This window comes from Rhinolophus ferrumequinum, chromosome 6 (assembly GCF_004115265.2).
Source record: "Rhinolophus ferrumequinum isolate MPI-CBG mRhiFer1 chromosome 6, mRhiFer1_v1.p, whole genome shotgun sequence".
NCBI classification, from domain to species: domain Eukaryota; kingdom Metazoa; phylum Chordata; class Mammalia; order Chiroptera; family Rhinolophidae; genus Rhinolophus; species Rhinolophus ferrumequinum.
In genome coordinates, this window is record NC_046289.1 from 7,169,269 (window position 1) to 7,185,033 (window position 15,765).

Consider the following 15,765-nt stretch of genomic DNA (forward strand, 5'->3'; position numbering starts at 1 on the left):
TGATTATGATAGAATCAGTCCAAAACCTGATTCTAATTATAATAAATATTTAGGTACTTAGAAAGAATAGCAACATTTTTGTGAAATTAGCATATGATTGCAGGCTGATTATGGCAATACTTGTTTCAAAAATTTAAGCATCCAACTTAACCAAAATATACACTCTGAAATATCAAAAACTACTCTGGTACAGTACTTAAAAAGCTAACTCAAATAGCGCACATCCCTATGATATTTAAACTGCAGATTAGTGGCCATAAATCCTAAATATGATCAATCTTTGGATACCATGTTTCCCCAAAAATAAGACCAGGTCTTATATTAATTTTTGCTCCAAAAGACGCATTCGGGCTTATGTTCAGGGGATGCCATCCTGAAAAATCATGCAAGGGCTTATTTTCCGGTTAGGTCTTATTTTCGGGGAAACACATTATATTATTATTTATAACTATTTCAAGTTAGTGAGGAAAGTTTGGAATACTCACATGGCTTTAGTAATACATAGTAAAATCTAAATTCCAGATGCAATGATATTTCCAAGTATTTAAGAATTACAGAGCTATTTCAAAATGTAAAAAAAAAAAAAATGAAGAACACTATTTTCAGGACCACATTTAAACATGACACAAATCCCAAAAGCCATACACAAAAACAGACTTGCCTACATAAAAGTACTCCAACTTTTTTATATAGCAAAAATACTTCATAAAGTTGAAGCAAATGATAAGTGAGGAAAATACACACAACTGGTGTCAGAACAAAATTCTTAATCCATAAAGAGTTCTTAAATCGCCAAAAAAAAGTTTCACTGTAAATCAGGGAAGCAAATTAAGACAACCATTTTCTGCCAGACTGGAGGAAAAGATGATGGACATCTGATAAAAATTAAAGACATTATAAACCTCCAATGTTGGCAATTGTGTAAGAAAATGAGCACTCTTATCCATCACAATACAAGTGACCTTGGTACATCATTTTAAAAAGCAATATTCATCGAAATTAAAAATGCATATATCAATTTTTGAAGTTTATGACTAGCAATTTCACCTCTAGCAATCTATCTCACAGAAATACTAGGACACAGGACTCAAATTGAAGGTCCTGAAGTTGCAAGACATATCCTATTTAATTCACATTTTAATATATAAAATATTACATAAAAATCCAAATGTCCGATATGTACTTACAAGAAGCGGAGTACAGCATTAGGAATAGACAGTGGAAATGTAATGGCTCTGTGCGATGTCAGAGGGATAGTGGGTGGGGGGACGGGGGTTCACACAGTGTGAGGGCTATAAAAGATAAACGTCTAAGTCTTGTGCACCTGAAACTAATAAAATAAACTTAAAAATTCCAAATGTCTGGCCATTCCCAGGGTAAGGATACACTGGATTAGAAGACGGGCCAAACATAGTACAGCTACAAATCTGTACAGCGACAACAAGCTTGACATGAGCAATCCCTACCCCAGGGTTAGCCCCCAGCCAGAGGGCATGCTTGGAATTTGCAAATAAATACCTCTCTTGACACTGTACATTCGGGAATTCGACCCTTTGCATAGAAATCATACAAAAAGATATCCCAGGTTGTTCACTGCATAATTACAGGAGATTCTTATAACGTCATGCTATGTGATATAAAAAGAATGAGGCAGTTACTACATGTAGTTGCATGGAAAGATGGACACAATGTCAGGTAAAAAGCTGTAGAATATAATTATGATAATAGCTACTATTTATGGAAACCCCAACATATTCCAGGTAGCATAGGAAGAAGCACTTCTTGACATTATTCCCAATTGTTCCTAACAACTCTATTAATTCTCTCCATTTCACAGATGAAGAAACTAAAGAGAGAAAAAAAGGTTCACCTAAGTTCCCTGCGCCAGGATATGAACCCAGGTATCTGACTATAATCGTAACCGGTATGTACAGAGGCTGAAGCGCCTCTGTACACATCTTTCACAACTTTCACAACATAACGTCTTATATCTTTAAAAATTATTTGTGCATCATGTTTATATGTGCATAGAAACACACCAAGCAGAACTGAGATTAGAGGAGATTCGCTTTATATTTTATGAAGTTTTGTTTCAACTTGTTAAAATTATTCTTAGAAATACGTATTAATGATGTCATACAAGTCAAAAATCTTCTAATGCTACTATTCACCACTAAATTAAGTTAGTGAGAGTATGGAAGCTAAAACCACCCCAAGATCATTCCCTGGCAGAAAGGGACACCAAACAAATGATCAATTTAAAACAATAAGTAGCTTTTTGATTATTAACTAAAAACCCAGTTTATGCTAATCAAAACACATTATTTTAAAGACGTGAAGTAAAACAAGACTTTAAAAATGGATTTTTCAGTGGAATACTCTGTGATTAGAAATAGCAAAGACAAAGCAAATCATGCTTTATTTATTGCTCCAGAAAACTGTTAAGGCATCCAAAGCTATCAAACTTTGTCAATCCAATTTTCCTAAAAGCATCTTTTTCTCATTTAACTTATTTTTGCCAAAAAGTATAGCATAATAAATACTTAGGTTAAAATTTACCGAACTCTTATATATGTATGAAAGACAATGCTAATTAAAATCAGGACTACAAAGACAGCCTCTTGTTCTCAGTGAATCTCAAAATCTTGTCGGGGATTCAGATCCTTAAACACTTAAGAGCAAAGTAAAAAGTTAAGAGATGCACACTCTAAATGCCTGGAAGGGAGGGGGGAAAAGTACAGTCTAGGCAGATAACACAAGGAATCGCCAATGGTGTTTTCCAGAATAGTTAATGTTTAATGGCTTTGCATCCCAATTTGAACAAAGCTAATACTACTACCGTGTTTCCCTAAAAATAAGACCTAGCTGGACTATCAGCTCTAATGAGTCTTTTGGAGCAAAAATTAATATAAGACCCTATCTTATTTTACTATAACACCCACTATAATATAATGTAATATACGTTACATATTGTAATATATTGTATATACAATATACAATATGTACATTGTATATACATAATGTAATATATTATAAATGTAATATAATGTAATATATAATACCGGGTCTTAATTTTTCTCCAAAAGAGGCATTAGAGCTGATTATCCAGCTAGGTCTTATTTTCACAGAAACACAGTAATATATCCCTGCCTCCTTATATTGGGCATTTGGTATATGTTGTGGCCCATTATATTATCAGGATCAACTGCCTCAAAATGTATACCTACCAGCCCACAGAAAAAAAACACTTTATCATTTCTTTGTAGTTTTAGTCAGTCAAGTTAAAAATGAAAGCTGAACTTGATATTCATAATCTTTGGAAGCATTCAGATAAATCACAATAACTTATTTAATGTAACAATTCACCACTGTATAATTTCCTGTTTAATGGCCTTCAACTTAAAACATAATGTGCCCATTCAGATAAAGCAGGAAAAAAGGACACTGGACAGAAAAGGAATAAGGGATCTCTCTAAAGTATGTGAATGTGCATTAAATATTAATTCTTAGCCGAAATAGTACAAATCTTCTTTCACAGTAAGTTTAACTTTTTCAATTTTACTAGTAACTTAAGAGTCAAGTATACAGCCAAGACAATGTATTTGCTCATAAGAAATTATTCTAAGGATGGCTAATTCGCCTGCCATGTGTTCTGTCAGCGGTACTAACTATATTTAGAACCTAACCAAATTCTTAAAATATGTATTCCAGGTGGATCATCCAGCCAATATTTAGAGCAGAGGCTCAAATACAAACGAACTAATAGTTTATGCTCAAGAGGAATACATCTTGACAAATCCCAAGGCCAAACTTTGGAAATGCAAGATTGATTGTTCAGGAAAAGGGTACTTAGCATTCAATTATAACAATTGCCAGGTTCGTTTTCCTTACTTCCTAAGGGCACTTTCAACTGTCCTGTCTCTCTCAAGAGGGGCTAGAAATAGTAACAAAACCAGCCAAACCACGCACTCCTGCATCAATTTGCCAAGTATACTTGAAAATGAAGGAAATATGAATAAAATTGAGAATCTGAAAAAGTATAAAAATTTATCAGGAAGGAATAGCCAAAAATATATTGAATCACAGTATTACAACTCCAGGAAATGCAATTTAGATGTTTCTGATGACCAAAAATGACAGGAACACTATTCTTAACACAAAAACTACCATAAAATGCAAGAAGCTGGTTTTTGGACAAAATATAAAGAAAATACGAATTTGAAAGACAATTCTGTATGACAAAGAATAAAGATACCTAAAAAACACACAAAAAACAAAAAGCCTACTGTTTTTTCTTTCCCCCACCCTTAAATTTCCACAAATGAGAATGCTATATACAATTTTGCAAACCTGCAATCCAAAGATGAAGAAACAAACACCTTCCACAGAAGGCAGTGGTCACAAAATGAGGTCTATAACTGGTAAATCTGTGCATGGCTTTAGATAAATGAAACAGTCACTAAAAAGATGCATACTAAGATCTTAGGTTCTATAGAATATTATACTTCATGTATACTATAAATGTTACCAGTAAAAAATTTTTGAGATTCAAATGTTCTATGTACAAAAAACTTGATACTGAAAATTAATTCTACTTAACACATGTAAACAGACTCCACCAGGGCTGATCAGTTTCCAACAAGGTGCACAGGAGATGATAGTACAGTACTAGAATGAAAATTGAACATGGAACCCCGAGTTGAATGAATTAAAGCCCAATCTACAACTCAGCACCCTTTAATACCCTGGACAAGTGACTACTTTGAGCCTCAATTTAACCAACGCTAAAGAGAACTAAATGGCTCCTGCAATTCTGTTTTGTGAATCATAAACTGAGATTGTGTGATTATTTAAAAGCTGCTGAATAATCAAAACAATGAATAAATGGGATGAAACACATGCTTCCCCACCCCACAAAAATGAGAAATAGCTAAGAATCCAAATGGCCTCATTTTGCCTGAAAATAGTTTTTATATACTTGCCTAGATGTAAGTGAAGTTGACATTTAATTGTAATGTTAACTTAAAGGTGGCTTAGTTACCAAGAAACGGGATGCTCTGATGAATCAAACAAAAATATTTTAAAAGTTGTATTATTAAGCCAAGAGGCTTTTGCCTAAAGGGCAGAGGGAGTTATCAGGGACTAGAACTAAATAAACTCATACATTTACTCAACTCAAATACCTTCCCACCCAACTTCTCCACGAAAAAGCGTGAACTGAAAACATGCTTCAAAACCATAATCAACATCTACTAAATAGTAAGCACTTCATGACAAAAATCTCTAAATCCTAAAATCTGGCAATCAAAATCTCTCAAGAGTTAGAAGTTACCTTCCCTAAAGGTTATTAGTATCTCATGCATTGTTTTTCACTGACAACAAAAAATAATTCTTAAATCATGTGCGTCCTTTCCTCTAGACTGTGATAAAAAACCACCATAGATGTAGCACGGACACCACCACTGGAAACAGCAGCTTGGGGCAGCTGTTAGCTGTCACTATACAGCAGCATTTCTCAAACTTTTTGGTCTCAGGACCCTTTTATAACTCTTAAAATTTATTAATGATCAGGGTGGCTGGTTGGAGCAGTGCCTGTAACACCAACATCACCGGTTCGATTCCCACATGGGAGAGCTGCGCCCTCCACAACTAGAATGAAAACAACTTGACTTGGAGCTGATGGGTCCTGGAAAAACACAGTTCCCCAATATTCACCAACAAAAATTAAAAAAAAAAAATTTACTGAGGACCCCTGAAGAGCTTTTATTTATACGCATTATGTCTGCCAGTATTTACTGCTTTGGAAATAACTGGCAAAGTTTTTGAATGTTTATTAATGTAAGTAGCAAGAATTCCATTATATGTTAACAATTTTTTCTAATGTTTTCCAAAACAAAAATTTAGTGAGAAACATGGCACTGTTTTACATTTTTGCAAATCTCTTATTCTAGCGTAATCAAAAACAGCTGGACTCCCACGTGTGCTTCTGTGTTCAAGCCCTTTCAGTAAGTTGTTTTTGGTAGACACATATGAAGAAAACTTGGCATCATACCATTGTAACTGGAAAAGAGTGTTCTAAAGGCCTTTTCAAATAATTGTAGATGTTCTCCTCTGATACGCCATCAAAACTACACAAGTGGTAATTTCTTTAAGATTAATTACACTATGAAAGTTGCAACTGGATCAATAAACCCTTTGCACACTTGCATTGACATCCATTGGCCTGTCTTGCACTTCAAATGTACCTTTTACTCATGGATGATTTTATTTCATTGTGATTGAGATTTGGAAAATGTGGGCCCACTGAATTATACATATCTTCCAAATGTTCACAATTATACACTATCAAAAAGACTATATTCATAGGGTGGCCGGTTAGCTCAGTTGGTTAGAGCGTGGTGCTAGTAGCACCAAGGTTGCCAGTTTGATCCCGGCATAGGCCACTGTGAGTTGCGCCCTCCTAAAAAAAACAAAAACAAACAAAAAAAGACTATATTCATTAATATTACCATAAATCTAATTAAAAAATTTTTTTAATTGTTGGGAAGCTATCAAGCTTTCCAAAATTCTAATTTTTGCTTGAAAGCTCACATTTTATCATTGACCATAAACACTTTGTTATTTTCCTTAAAGAGACAGGTTCACTTCATTTTCAAGTAAATGCTAAATAGTCAAGTATAAATATCCCGTTCATCACTTGTCATTTCAGGTAAATATAGAGGCCCATAAGAAAAGCACTAGTTTAGCTCACTAATCAGACAATCATACACGTGCTCTTCTAAAAACCACCATTCTACTTTTTAGTACACAGCTTTATGTGTACTTCCCATTTTATCACAGCATATTTATAAGACTAAATCAAGGGTCAAGATTTAATAAAATAACACTTTTTACTGCTTCCTCAAGGACTTTAACTCAGTGTGTAGTGAAAAAATACAATGACTACTAATACAATACGGCGCCTTTGCCTTGATTCCTCATAAGGCCTGAGCAGCAGTAGCCATCATTGCTTTTCCAACACCAGTGTAAGCGTCAACAGAGTAAAAAAGACCTAACTTCTCAGTATTGTTATGAAAATAGTTTGGCTTTTAGTGGGCTCTCAGCCCACTCTCTACCCCCAGGCTTCCAAAGATCACCCTCCAAACCACTGCTACACAATATTACTACCCACCAATGGGTCCCAGTTCTACCAGTGATGACTACATGAAATTACTCCAAGTCCCTCTTTTTTATGACAGCCCCACAAATATTTGGGAGAAAAGCTGTCTCTCCCAACTCTCGCTAAATGTCTCTTCAATAACTCCAACAACCGTCTATGCAGCATGAATGCTAGGTCACTGATACTGGTTACTCTCCTTACAGTCTTTTTATTACAAGTGTGATAGCCAGAACTGAGCTGATGCAAATAATGACCTGACCAGCACAGAGTAGGGCAGAAATCGGAATATAGTTTCCATATGTTATACTCTGTATTAATCTTAACAAAGACATTTTGCTCGGCAATATCTGGAGACATTTTTGATTGTCAATAGGGGGGAAATGGGGAATGCGGCTTCTGAAACCCACTAAGCAGATGTCAGGGATACTGTTAAATACCCTAGAATACACAGGACAGCCCCATGCAAGGAATCATTCAGCCCAAAATGTCAATTGTACCTACGTGAGAAACTCTCTTAATGAATCCTAAGATTATCCATCAAAATTTTTGGAAGGTTTGATCACCATGGCTCATACGAAACTTTCAAAATTACATATGCAACTACATATAATTTTTAGACACAGTATGGACACTTGTTCACAATGTTTTGTGGTGGCCTAAACTTTAATAATCTATTTTGATTCAATCCATTCTGACAACTCACCAATGGTCTAAGCCTCAATCCTACCCACTCATCCACCCAAATTTAACAGGACAGACATACCAAAAATGAAAAGTGGAAGACAAACCAGTGTAGCTTGGAAATCACAATCCAAAACATCAAAGAAACAAAATTAATGATAGCGTAACACCAGAAAATGAAAAAGCAAATTAATGAGGAAAAAGGCCGAGGCAGGCTTTGGTCTTTTTGTTGCTTAATTTTAAAGGACCATAGTATATATACTTGGGGTTAAAAATGAGAGGGATAGCTAATGAAAAACTAGCCATATTGTTCACATTTCAAGAAACACATTCGAAAAGCAATATCCATGTATAAATCTGCTGTTTTGATTATCTTCCATTTTATGCATTTGAACTACTGTCAAAAAATTTAAAGCACTTAGGTCTTCAAAGAAAATGTATACCTCCCTCTCTCCAAGAAAGTTTGGAAAAAGTAGATATAAAAGGACTTTTAATTACTAGAAAAAAAGACATATTAATACTTATTTACTCATTAAAGCTTTTAAGGCATACATTTCCTATCACTGATCAATTTTTAATACAAACAGGATTATAAAAAAGAGAAGTCCATTTTCAAAAGCAGCAATAAAATGTGACCTAACACGGAAACGTCACATGGCATCACTGCAAACATTTTAATTGCTGCTGAACTGAAAAATACCACAGAAATCTTGCTTAGACCCGGCTCTCCTAGAGCCTCTTTTCACTGTTCCATGAAAAATGAATCAATTACAGGGACCTTGCAGTTTCTAAAATGTGAGGCCTATATATTTAATTAAAACAAACATTCTCATTACAGAAACAATATGTGTATAGGCTTCTCAACAAAATGACAGGAGTGGGTGAGAAGGAAGGAGTGTGAAATTCCTTTTTAAAATACTGTGTACAATGCAATAAATGTCTTTAAAGCCTGTGTCAAAGTTAGAGCCTCACCAGTAAAGAGACATACACACATGTATACACTCATATATAAATATAAATACAATCGTAAAACTACAGTCGGTGATAGATGCAAAAACGAAATTATCTTTACTTAAAAATATAAATAAACCTGAGGTGGCACATTAGGTATCTAGAAACCATAAAACCTTTATTTTGCATTTAAGTAAAACTTCGAGTGTCAATTCCATGCTTCTTTTGGGGGCTACAAAGAAGAAAACTTGGTCCCTTGTCTCAAAGGGTCACTCTTACTCTCGAATCTCCAAAAATGAAAGAATTGCAGTCTCACTATTCAGGCCTCAACACTGCTGTACAAACGCAGAAAATAAGCTGTAATCTTTCTATTCCAACAATGAGTTCTCAAATCACATCTCACTCTTTCATTGCAAAAGGTACACTTTTTAAAATCCCTAGAAGGGGGGAAAGAGTGTAAGAGTAGGTCTAGTGAGATGGACTAGCTTGAAGTCTACAATAAGAAAAACAGTACCACTACAAGATGGAGAAGGAAGCCGGGCTGCAATCCGGCTATCCTACCAAAACAAAACAAGGCGAGCAATCCAGAACCTGCCACGTTTCGGAGAGCACCCCGGAAAGAGCCCCTTTTCTGGCGGGGGAAAGGCTGGGGAGGCCTGAGGCGAGGGAGGAGGGTTTCAAATAGCGGGGCTCAACGTTCAAAAAGGGGGCTTAAGGGGGCTTTTCACTGGTGCTCAAAAAAAGCTCCGACGTGAAAATGGGTTAACACTGGCGCACGGTTTGGGCATCTGAGGAACGGGAAGAAGAGAAGGACGCGGCGGAGGCAGACCGGGAACAGAAGCCGCGGAACGAGGCCGGCAGGCGCGGAGGGCGAGACAGAACCCCGAGTGCAGACCCTGCGAGGGGCAGGGCTTCCTTCTCCGCCACACACTGTTTTGTTTCTGTTTTTCAGACACGGCGAAAAAGCGGGAGCAGGCGAATACGAGGTTCCTCCGGCTCTTCCGGAAGGGGAAGGCCCCCGGCCCGAAGGCGGCTGGAGCCAGGAAGGGGTGGGGGGAAGTAGGAACGGGGCACAGGGGAAGTGCGGCGGCGACTGGGTGAAGAAACAGGAAGAGCCCCAGTCCCGCCGGCCTCCCCCGTGGGGCAAGGGCCTGACTCGCCCGCCACCCCCTCCCCCTCCTCCGACGCCCCCAAGGCCCCGCCGGCGTGCTGAAGAAAACAGAATACAAATCACTTACAACGGCATCGTCTCCTGCGCCGGCACCGCCCAGTCACTTCCCCCCCGCAACCGCCGCCGCTGCCGCCCTGGGCATGATCCACTGAGGCGGGAGGGAGGGGGGCCTGCTTCAGCCCTGGGTCCAACCCCACTCCCGCACCCGCCGCTTTAAGCGCTTCTCCTCCTTCCCCTTCGTCCTAACATGGCGCCCGAGCGCTACCACAGCAACGTTCTAGAACCGGTGACGCCGCCACGCACGCCGTGCGCGCGCCTGCGTAGAGGCCGCCGGCGCCGCGCAGCCTCACGGGAAGGGTAGTTCGAGAAGCGGCCGAGGCCTGGCAATTTCCGCCCCAATCCCGTCACGCTTCGGTGCGGGGTGTCATGCGCCTGCTGGGAGCGGTGCCGGAGGCTCCGGATGGCAGGTCGTCTGTCCAGCGGGGACGCGCTTGTCGCCAACGGAGCGACGCGGCCCGGATGGCGCGAGGAAGAACTCTGAGAGGCCCCAAGATTGCGAGGCGCCGCTTCCGGTGCACTGTGAGGTGCCGCAGTTCGTAGGGCAACTAGTCCCAAGGCCCGAAGGCGCAGAGATGATTTTAGGACCCCACCTTCCCCACTAGACTGAGTTCCCCCGAGACGGAGCTATCCGGCTGTCTCGTCCACTAATGTACGCTGGCGCTCAAGAAGTATTTGTTGAATGAGTAAATTCGCGGGGTAGGACTGATGACAGCGAATTCTGGAACACGGGTTAATTTCCGTTTGACAAATGGTGCTCCACAACTTACTGGTGGTAAAGATGTCTTTCAGTAGAAATTTAGATGGCAGTAACCATTGGGATTTCAGCCAAGGCAGTGTTCGACCACAGCCTCCCAGAGGCTGTGTTTTCCAGCCCGAATCGAGCTGGGGTGGCACCTGGGAGTCCTCCTCCCCACCCCCCACGCCCCGCAAAAGTTTGAGTGCCTGAGACGGTCTCGACCCTGATACCCCTTTACTCTTCGAATTAGAGCGACTCTGATATTCCTGTGCTCTTCGAATTAGCGCGTTCTAAAGTGTCACGCAGAAGGTTAATGGAAGGAAGGGAGGGCGGGAAAGAAAGAAACATGGGAAAGTTCAAGTTCTAAATTCTTTAAATATACTAATGTGCACTTGTAAAGCCTCTGGAAATTTGGCAAAGGATTTGTTTTCTCCCCTAGAACATCTAGCGGGCCTAGCGTTGTAGGATTAATGGCTCAGTGGGAAAAACAGGATTTAAACCGTAGTTGTCCGATATGGTAGCCGTTCGTCACATGGGGCTTTTGAGCACTTGAAGCTAGTCCATTTAAGATGTGATGTAAGTGCAAAATACATAGATTTCAGTGATCTTAGTATGAATAAAAGAATGTGAAATACCTCATTTATGATGTTTTAGATTGTTTTGGATGTGTTGCATTAAAGAAAATATAAAAATTAACTTCACCTGTTTCTTTTTTCATTTTTAAGTTGTGGCTACTGAAAAATTCTAAATTATATATGTGACTCTCATTTCTGTTGAACAGCCCTGATCTGGAGACAGACTTGTATTTGATTCTCAATTCTTGCACTTATTCCTTACCCTCTTGTCATCAAGGTGACTTTGGTTAGGGGCCCAGTAGCAGCCCTGTCCTTAAAAGTTTGAAAATCTGAGATCGAGAGAAATGACTAAAATGTTAAGGAACTAAGGAATATTTAGTACCTGGAATGTGCAAGGTACCATATTGCTTGCTGAAGATGATTAAAAGGAACTACATTTGCAGATGGAGTCAAGGTAGATTTCCAAGCTTTTCCTGGGCCAACAGGGTGGAGTCGTCCCCCTTGGTAATGAGAGTGTCCCTGCTTGAGTGGCAACTTTAGAAATGTCTTGATAGAAAAGTTAACATTTGATACGTGGACAAGAGGGCAGCAGCCTGTCAGGTAGAGGGGAACAATTAAAAAAAACAAAAAAAACAAAAAGGAAAGGTGCTAAGTTGAGGGTTTTCCTTCCATTATGAAAAATACAGTCAAGATTTCTGACCCACTTCGACCTTAAATTCTGTGGGGGTGGGGGCAGATGATAAGGTATATTCAGAAGCTGGAATTACAGATTGTGATAAGAACCGTGAATAAAATAAATCAGGTGGTAGAATTATGGGGACATCAACTTTAGATAAGGGTGGTCGGACAAGACTTCTCAGAAGTGCTGACCTCTGAGCTGAGACTTGAGGCCATTCTGAGAGATTTGGGCTTTGTCTGTTTGTGGATGGGGAAGCCATTGAAAGTTTTAAAGCAGAATGAGATTACATTTATGTTTTTTGAAAGATCACTCAAAGGATAAGGAATGAATTTGAACTGGGAGAGATTTTGATGTTTTTGGATAGGTGAGGTGGATCTTGCCATGGTTCAGGTAAATGATGAAGCTTGAAATAAAGAAGTAAAGAAGGGACCAATTTGAGATATTTAGGTGATGCATTTAATCCTGGTCGTTAGAGGTGATGGAAGAAGACAAAAATGATTACAAAGGTTCTACAGAGGGTGACAATCAATGGAGCTACCAGTAAAAATAATAAGAAACAGGAAGATAACTGGGTGAGTGGATGAGATCTTGGGGGTAGTTTGATACGGGTTTTGGCAGTGCTTTTGGGACCTTCAGAAATGTCTACCAGGCCATTGAAAACATGCTTCAGGAGCCGATGAGAAGTCAGGACTGGAGATAGAGGTTATAAACTCTGAAAGCAAAATCCGTGTTTTGGACTCGTGTGAGTTCTGGAAGGGCCTTACATACACCCAGCCACTACCATCTAATCCAACTCAACTTTCACACGTGAGTAATGAGCTAGGTGTTCACATATTCCCAATGTTTAGGACCCGATTAAGGATAAACTTGAGCCAAGAAAAGTGGAGAGTGAGATCAAGCCAATTACCAGGATGCTGGTTAAGGCAATACCTGTATGTCAGCTTTTCCTTGCTTGTCCTCAGAGCCCCGGCCCACTCCCTCCACTGCTACTGCTCCTGCCCTGCAACCCTCGCCCAACCCCCGGCTTGTTTCCACCAGCTGCTAAGAAGGAGGAAGATGTTTTCAACCAGTATCTTCAGTATCATTCAGATTGCATTTTTCACATAGCAGTGTCATAAACAATGGGAAGAATTCCAAAGCTGGTTCACTGAGGTCCACAGTACATTCACATCAAAAAAATATTTTTGAGAGCACAACCTCTTCACATGCTGAGAACTAGGTGGCTTGGGTTTCAGTGTCATTTAGGTGGTAACAATTAGAGACACTGTGTGATACGGCGATTTTGATCCCAATACAAAAGTACAATGATTCATTTGGCTTTGAATGCTGCATACTTTAAAAATTTTTAAAAACCAGATTTGTGAGTCACTAAAGTAAAAATAATAAGCACTTTCATCCAATGAGTACTGTACCCTTGAGCTGTCCTTTCGTTACATTCGTATTCCCCTTTTAGATGTTTGTGAGTTTGTTTACAACAACGTGTCTTCTAACATTTGCATGAAAGAAAGAAGCACCATAGCATGTTGATAAGCACTGGCCCGAACCTGGGTCTCCTCTAGTCAGTCACGAGCAGGCCTCCAACAGGCTCAGGCCAAAACAACCAACCCGTGTCCTTGATGGCTTCCTGGCCCTCGCTACCCACCTCCAACCCATGACCGAGTCCCATTGATTCCACCTCCAAAATCCCTCTGAAATTCATCCCCTTCTCTCCATCTCCTCTGTCACCACCCCAGGCGTAGCCGCTCTTTTCTTAGACCACTGCCAGAGCCTCGGTACTCTTCTCCCACTTCCATTCGTACTTTTCTCCAGCTCACTCTCCATCCAGTAGCTGGACATTTATTGTGCACTAGATTTTATCACTCCCCTGCATTGAAACCCAGCTTTATGGCTTTCCACTGTTCTTATGAAAGGTTTGACCATTAAGTTTGCGAACTCCTCCTAGAAAAAGTGCTGCATACCTCATTGCTGAATATCACTATGGTCACCTTCAAAGTACTCCCCTTGGAAGCTATGCACCAACGCCAGTGCCTAGTCCACCCTTCAAAGCAATTCTGGAACCCTTTTTCTGGGATGGCCATCAGAACTACCGTCGTATTACACTTGATGTCCTGAAATGTCATCAAAATGTCTTCCTTTCAATATTTCCTTTATCTTTGGGTAAAGAAAGAAGTCACTGGGGGCCAGATCAGGTGAGTAGGGAGGGTGTTCCAATACAGTTATTTGTTTACTGGCCAAAAACTCCCTCACAGACAGTGCTGTGTGAGCTGGTGCATTGTCGTGATGCAAGAGCCAAGAATTGTTGGTGAAAAGTTCAGGTTGTCTAACTTTTTCACGCAGCCTTTTCAGCACTTCCAAACAGTAAACTTGGTTAACTGTTTGTCCAGTTGGTACAAATTCATAATAAATAATCCCTCTGATATCAAAAAAGTTTAGCGACATCGTTGCAATCAGTTCGTGAACTTGTCAGACCTTGTATACTCCCATGTGACTATCATTTAAATCAAGATATAGCAAATGTCCATCAATCTATTGAGTAAACCTATGCATTTCAATAAACAAGAAAGAAAACGTCCAGTACCCAGTAGGCTTCCTCCCTCTGTCATTATCACGCCCCCCCCCCCACCGCTACCATCACCACCAACCCCAAGGAACCACTGTCCTGCCTTCTGTCACTATAGATTACTTGTATCTGTTTTTAACTTCACATACAGGGAATCATACAGTATTTACCCTTGTACCTAACTTCTCTTACACGACAGTATGTCTGTGAGATTCTTCATGTTGTCAGAGGTTACAGATCATTCTTTTTCATTGCTGTGGATTATTCTCTACTACCACAATGTACGAGTATCTTTCTCCTATTGATGGAGATTTGGCTTGCTTCCAGTTTGGGGCTTTTATGAGTCCTGTTGCTCTGAACATTCTTGTACCTGTCTTTTTGTAGACATAGGTACTCATGCCTCTTGGATATACCCAAGTGTGGAATTGCTGTATCGTGTGTATACCCACATTTAGCTTTAGTAAGTACTCCCAAATAGTTTTCAAAGGGATAGGACCAATCTATACTCCCACCAGCAATATAGGCGGATTCCGATTGCTCCACATTTTCCCCCAAACTGAGTATAACCAGTCCATTTAATTTCAGCCATCTGGCAGCTTTGTAATGAAATCTCACTGCAGTTTTCATTTGCATTTCTCTGATGCTTAATGACTTTGAGCACTTTAATATGCTGATTGGTCATTTGGATATGCTGTTTCATAAAGTGGTTACTCGTGTCTTCTGCCTATTTTTAAATTGGATTGTCAGTCTTATTGACTTGTAGGGGTTTTTAACATTTTCTGAATACAAGCCCTCTGTCCTATATATATGTATGTAAGGAAACATCTTCCCCATTCTGAAGCTTGCCTTTTCACTCTTTTAACGTTTTCTGAAGAAATCTTTGCCCAGCCAAGGCTTACATAGAATTCCTCTTATGTTTTATTCTATTCTAGAAACTTTATTACTTTGACTTTCACATTTAAGTCTGTTATCCATTTCAAAATAATTTTTTTGTGTGGTGTGAAGTACTGTCAAGGGTTTTTCTGTTTTCTGTTTGTTTGTTTTAATATTAATATATGGCTCTTCACCTGACATGCACCATTTACTTTCTCCATTGAGATGCAATGGTGTCATTGTTGTAAATCAAGTGATCGTAAATGCGTGGATCTCTTTCTGGACTCCTTCTTCTGTTCCATTGATCTATATGTCTGTAT

At 39.5% G+C, this 15,765-nt stretch overlaps 1 protein-coding gene across 4 annotated transcripts in view; it reads right to left on the reverse strand.

The window, feature by feature from the left end:
• The window catches only part of PAPOLA (poly(A) polymerase alpha), a 60,695-nt gene extending 50,452 nt beyond the window's left edge, over positions 1 to 10,243 (reverse strand). For 3 of the 4 annotated variants that reach the window (XM_033106996.1, XM_033106994.1, XM_033106993.1), the window contains exon 1: positions 10,030 to 10,243. In XM_033106996.1, coding sequence (XP_032962887.1) covers positions 10,030 to 10,037 — 8 coding nt within the window. In that variant the 5' untranslated portion in view covers positions 10,038 to 10,243. The remainder of the gene's footprint in view (positions 1 to 10,029) is intronic. The other variant, XM_033106995.1, reaches the window with a different exon arrangement.
• Positions 10,244 to 15,765: the final 5,522 nt, after the last annotated feature.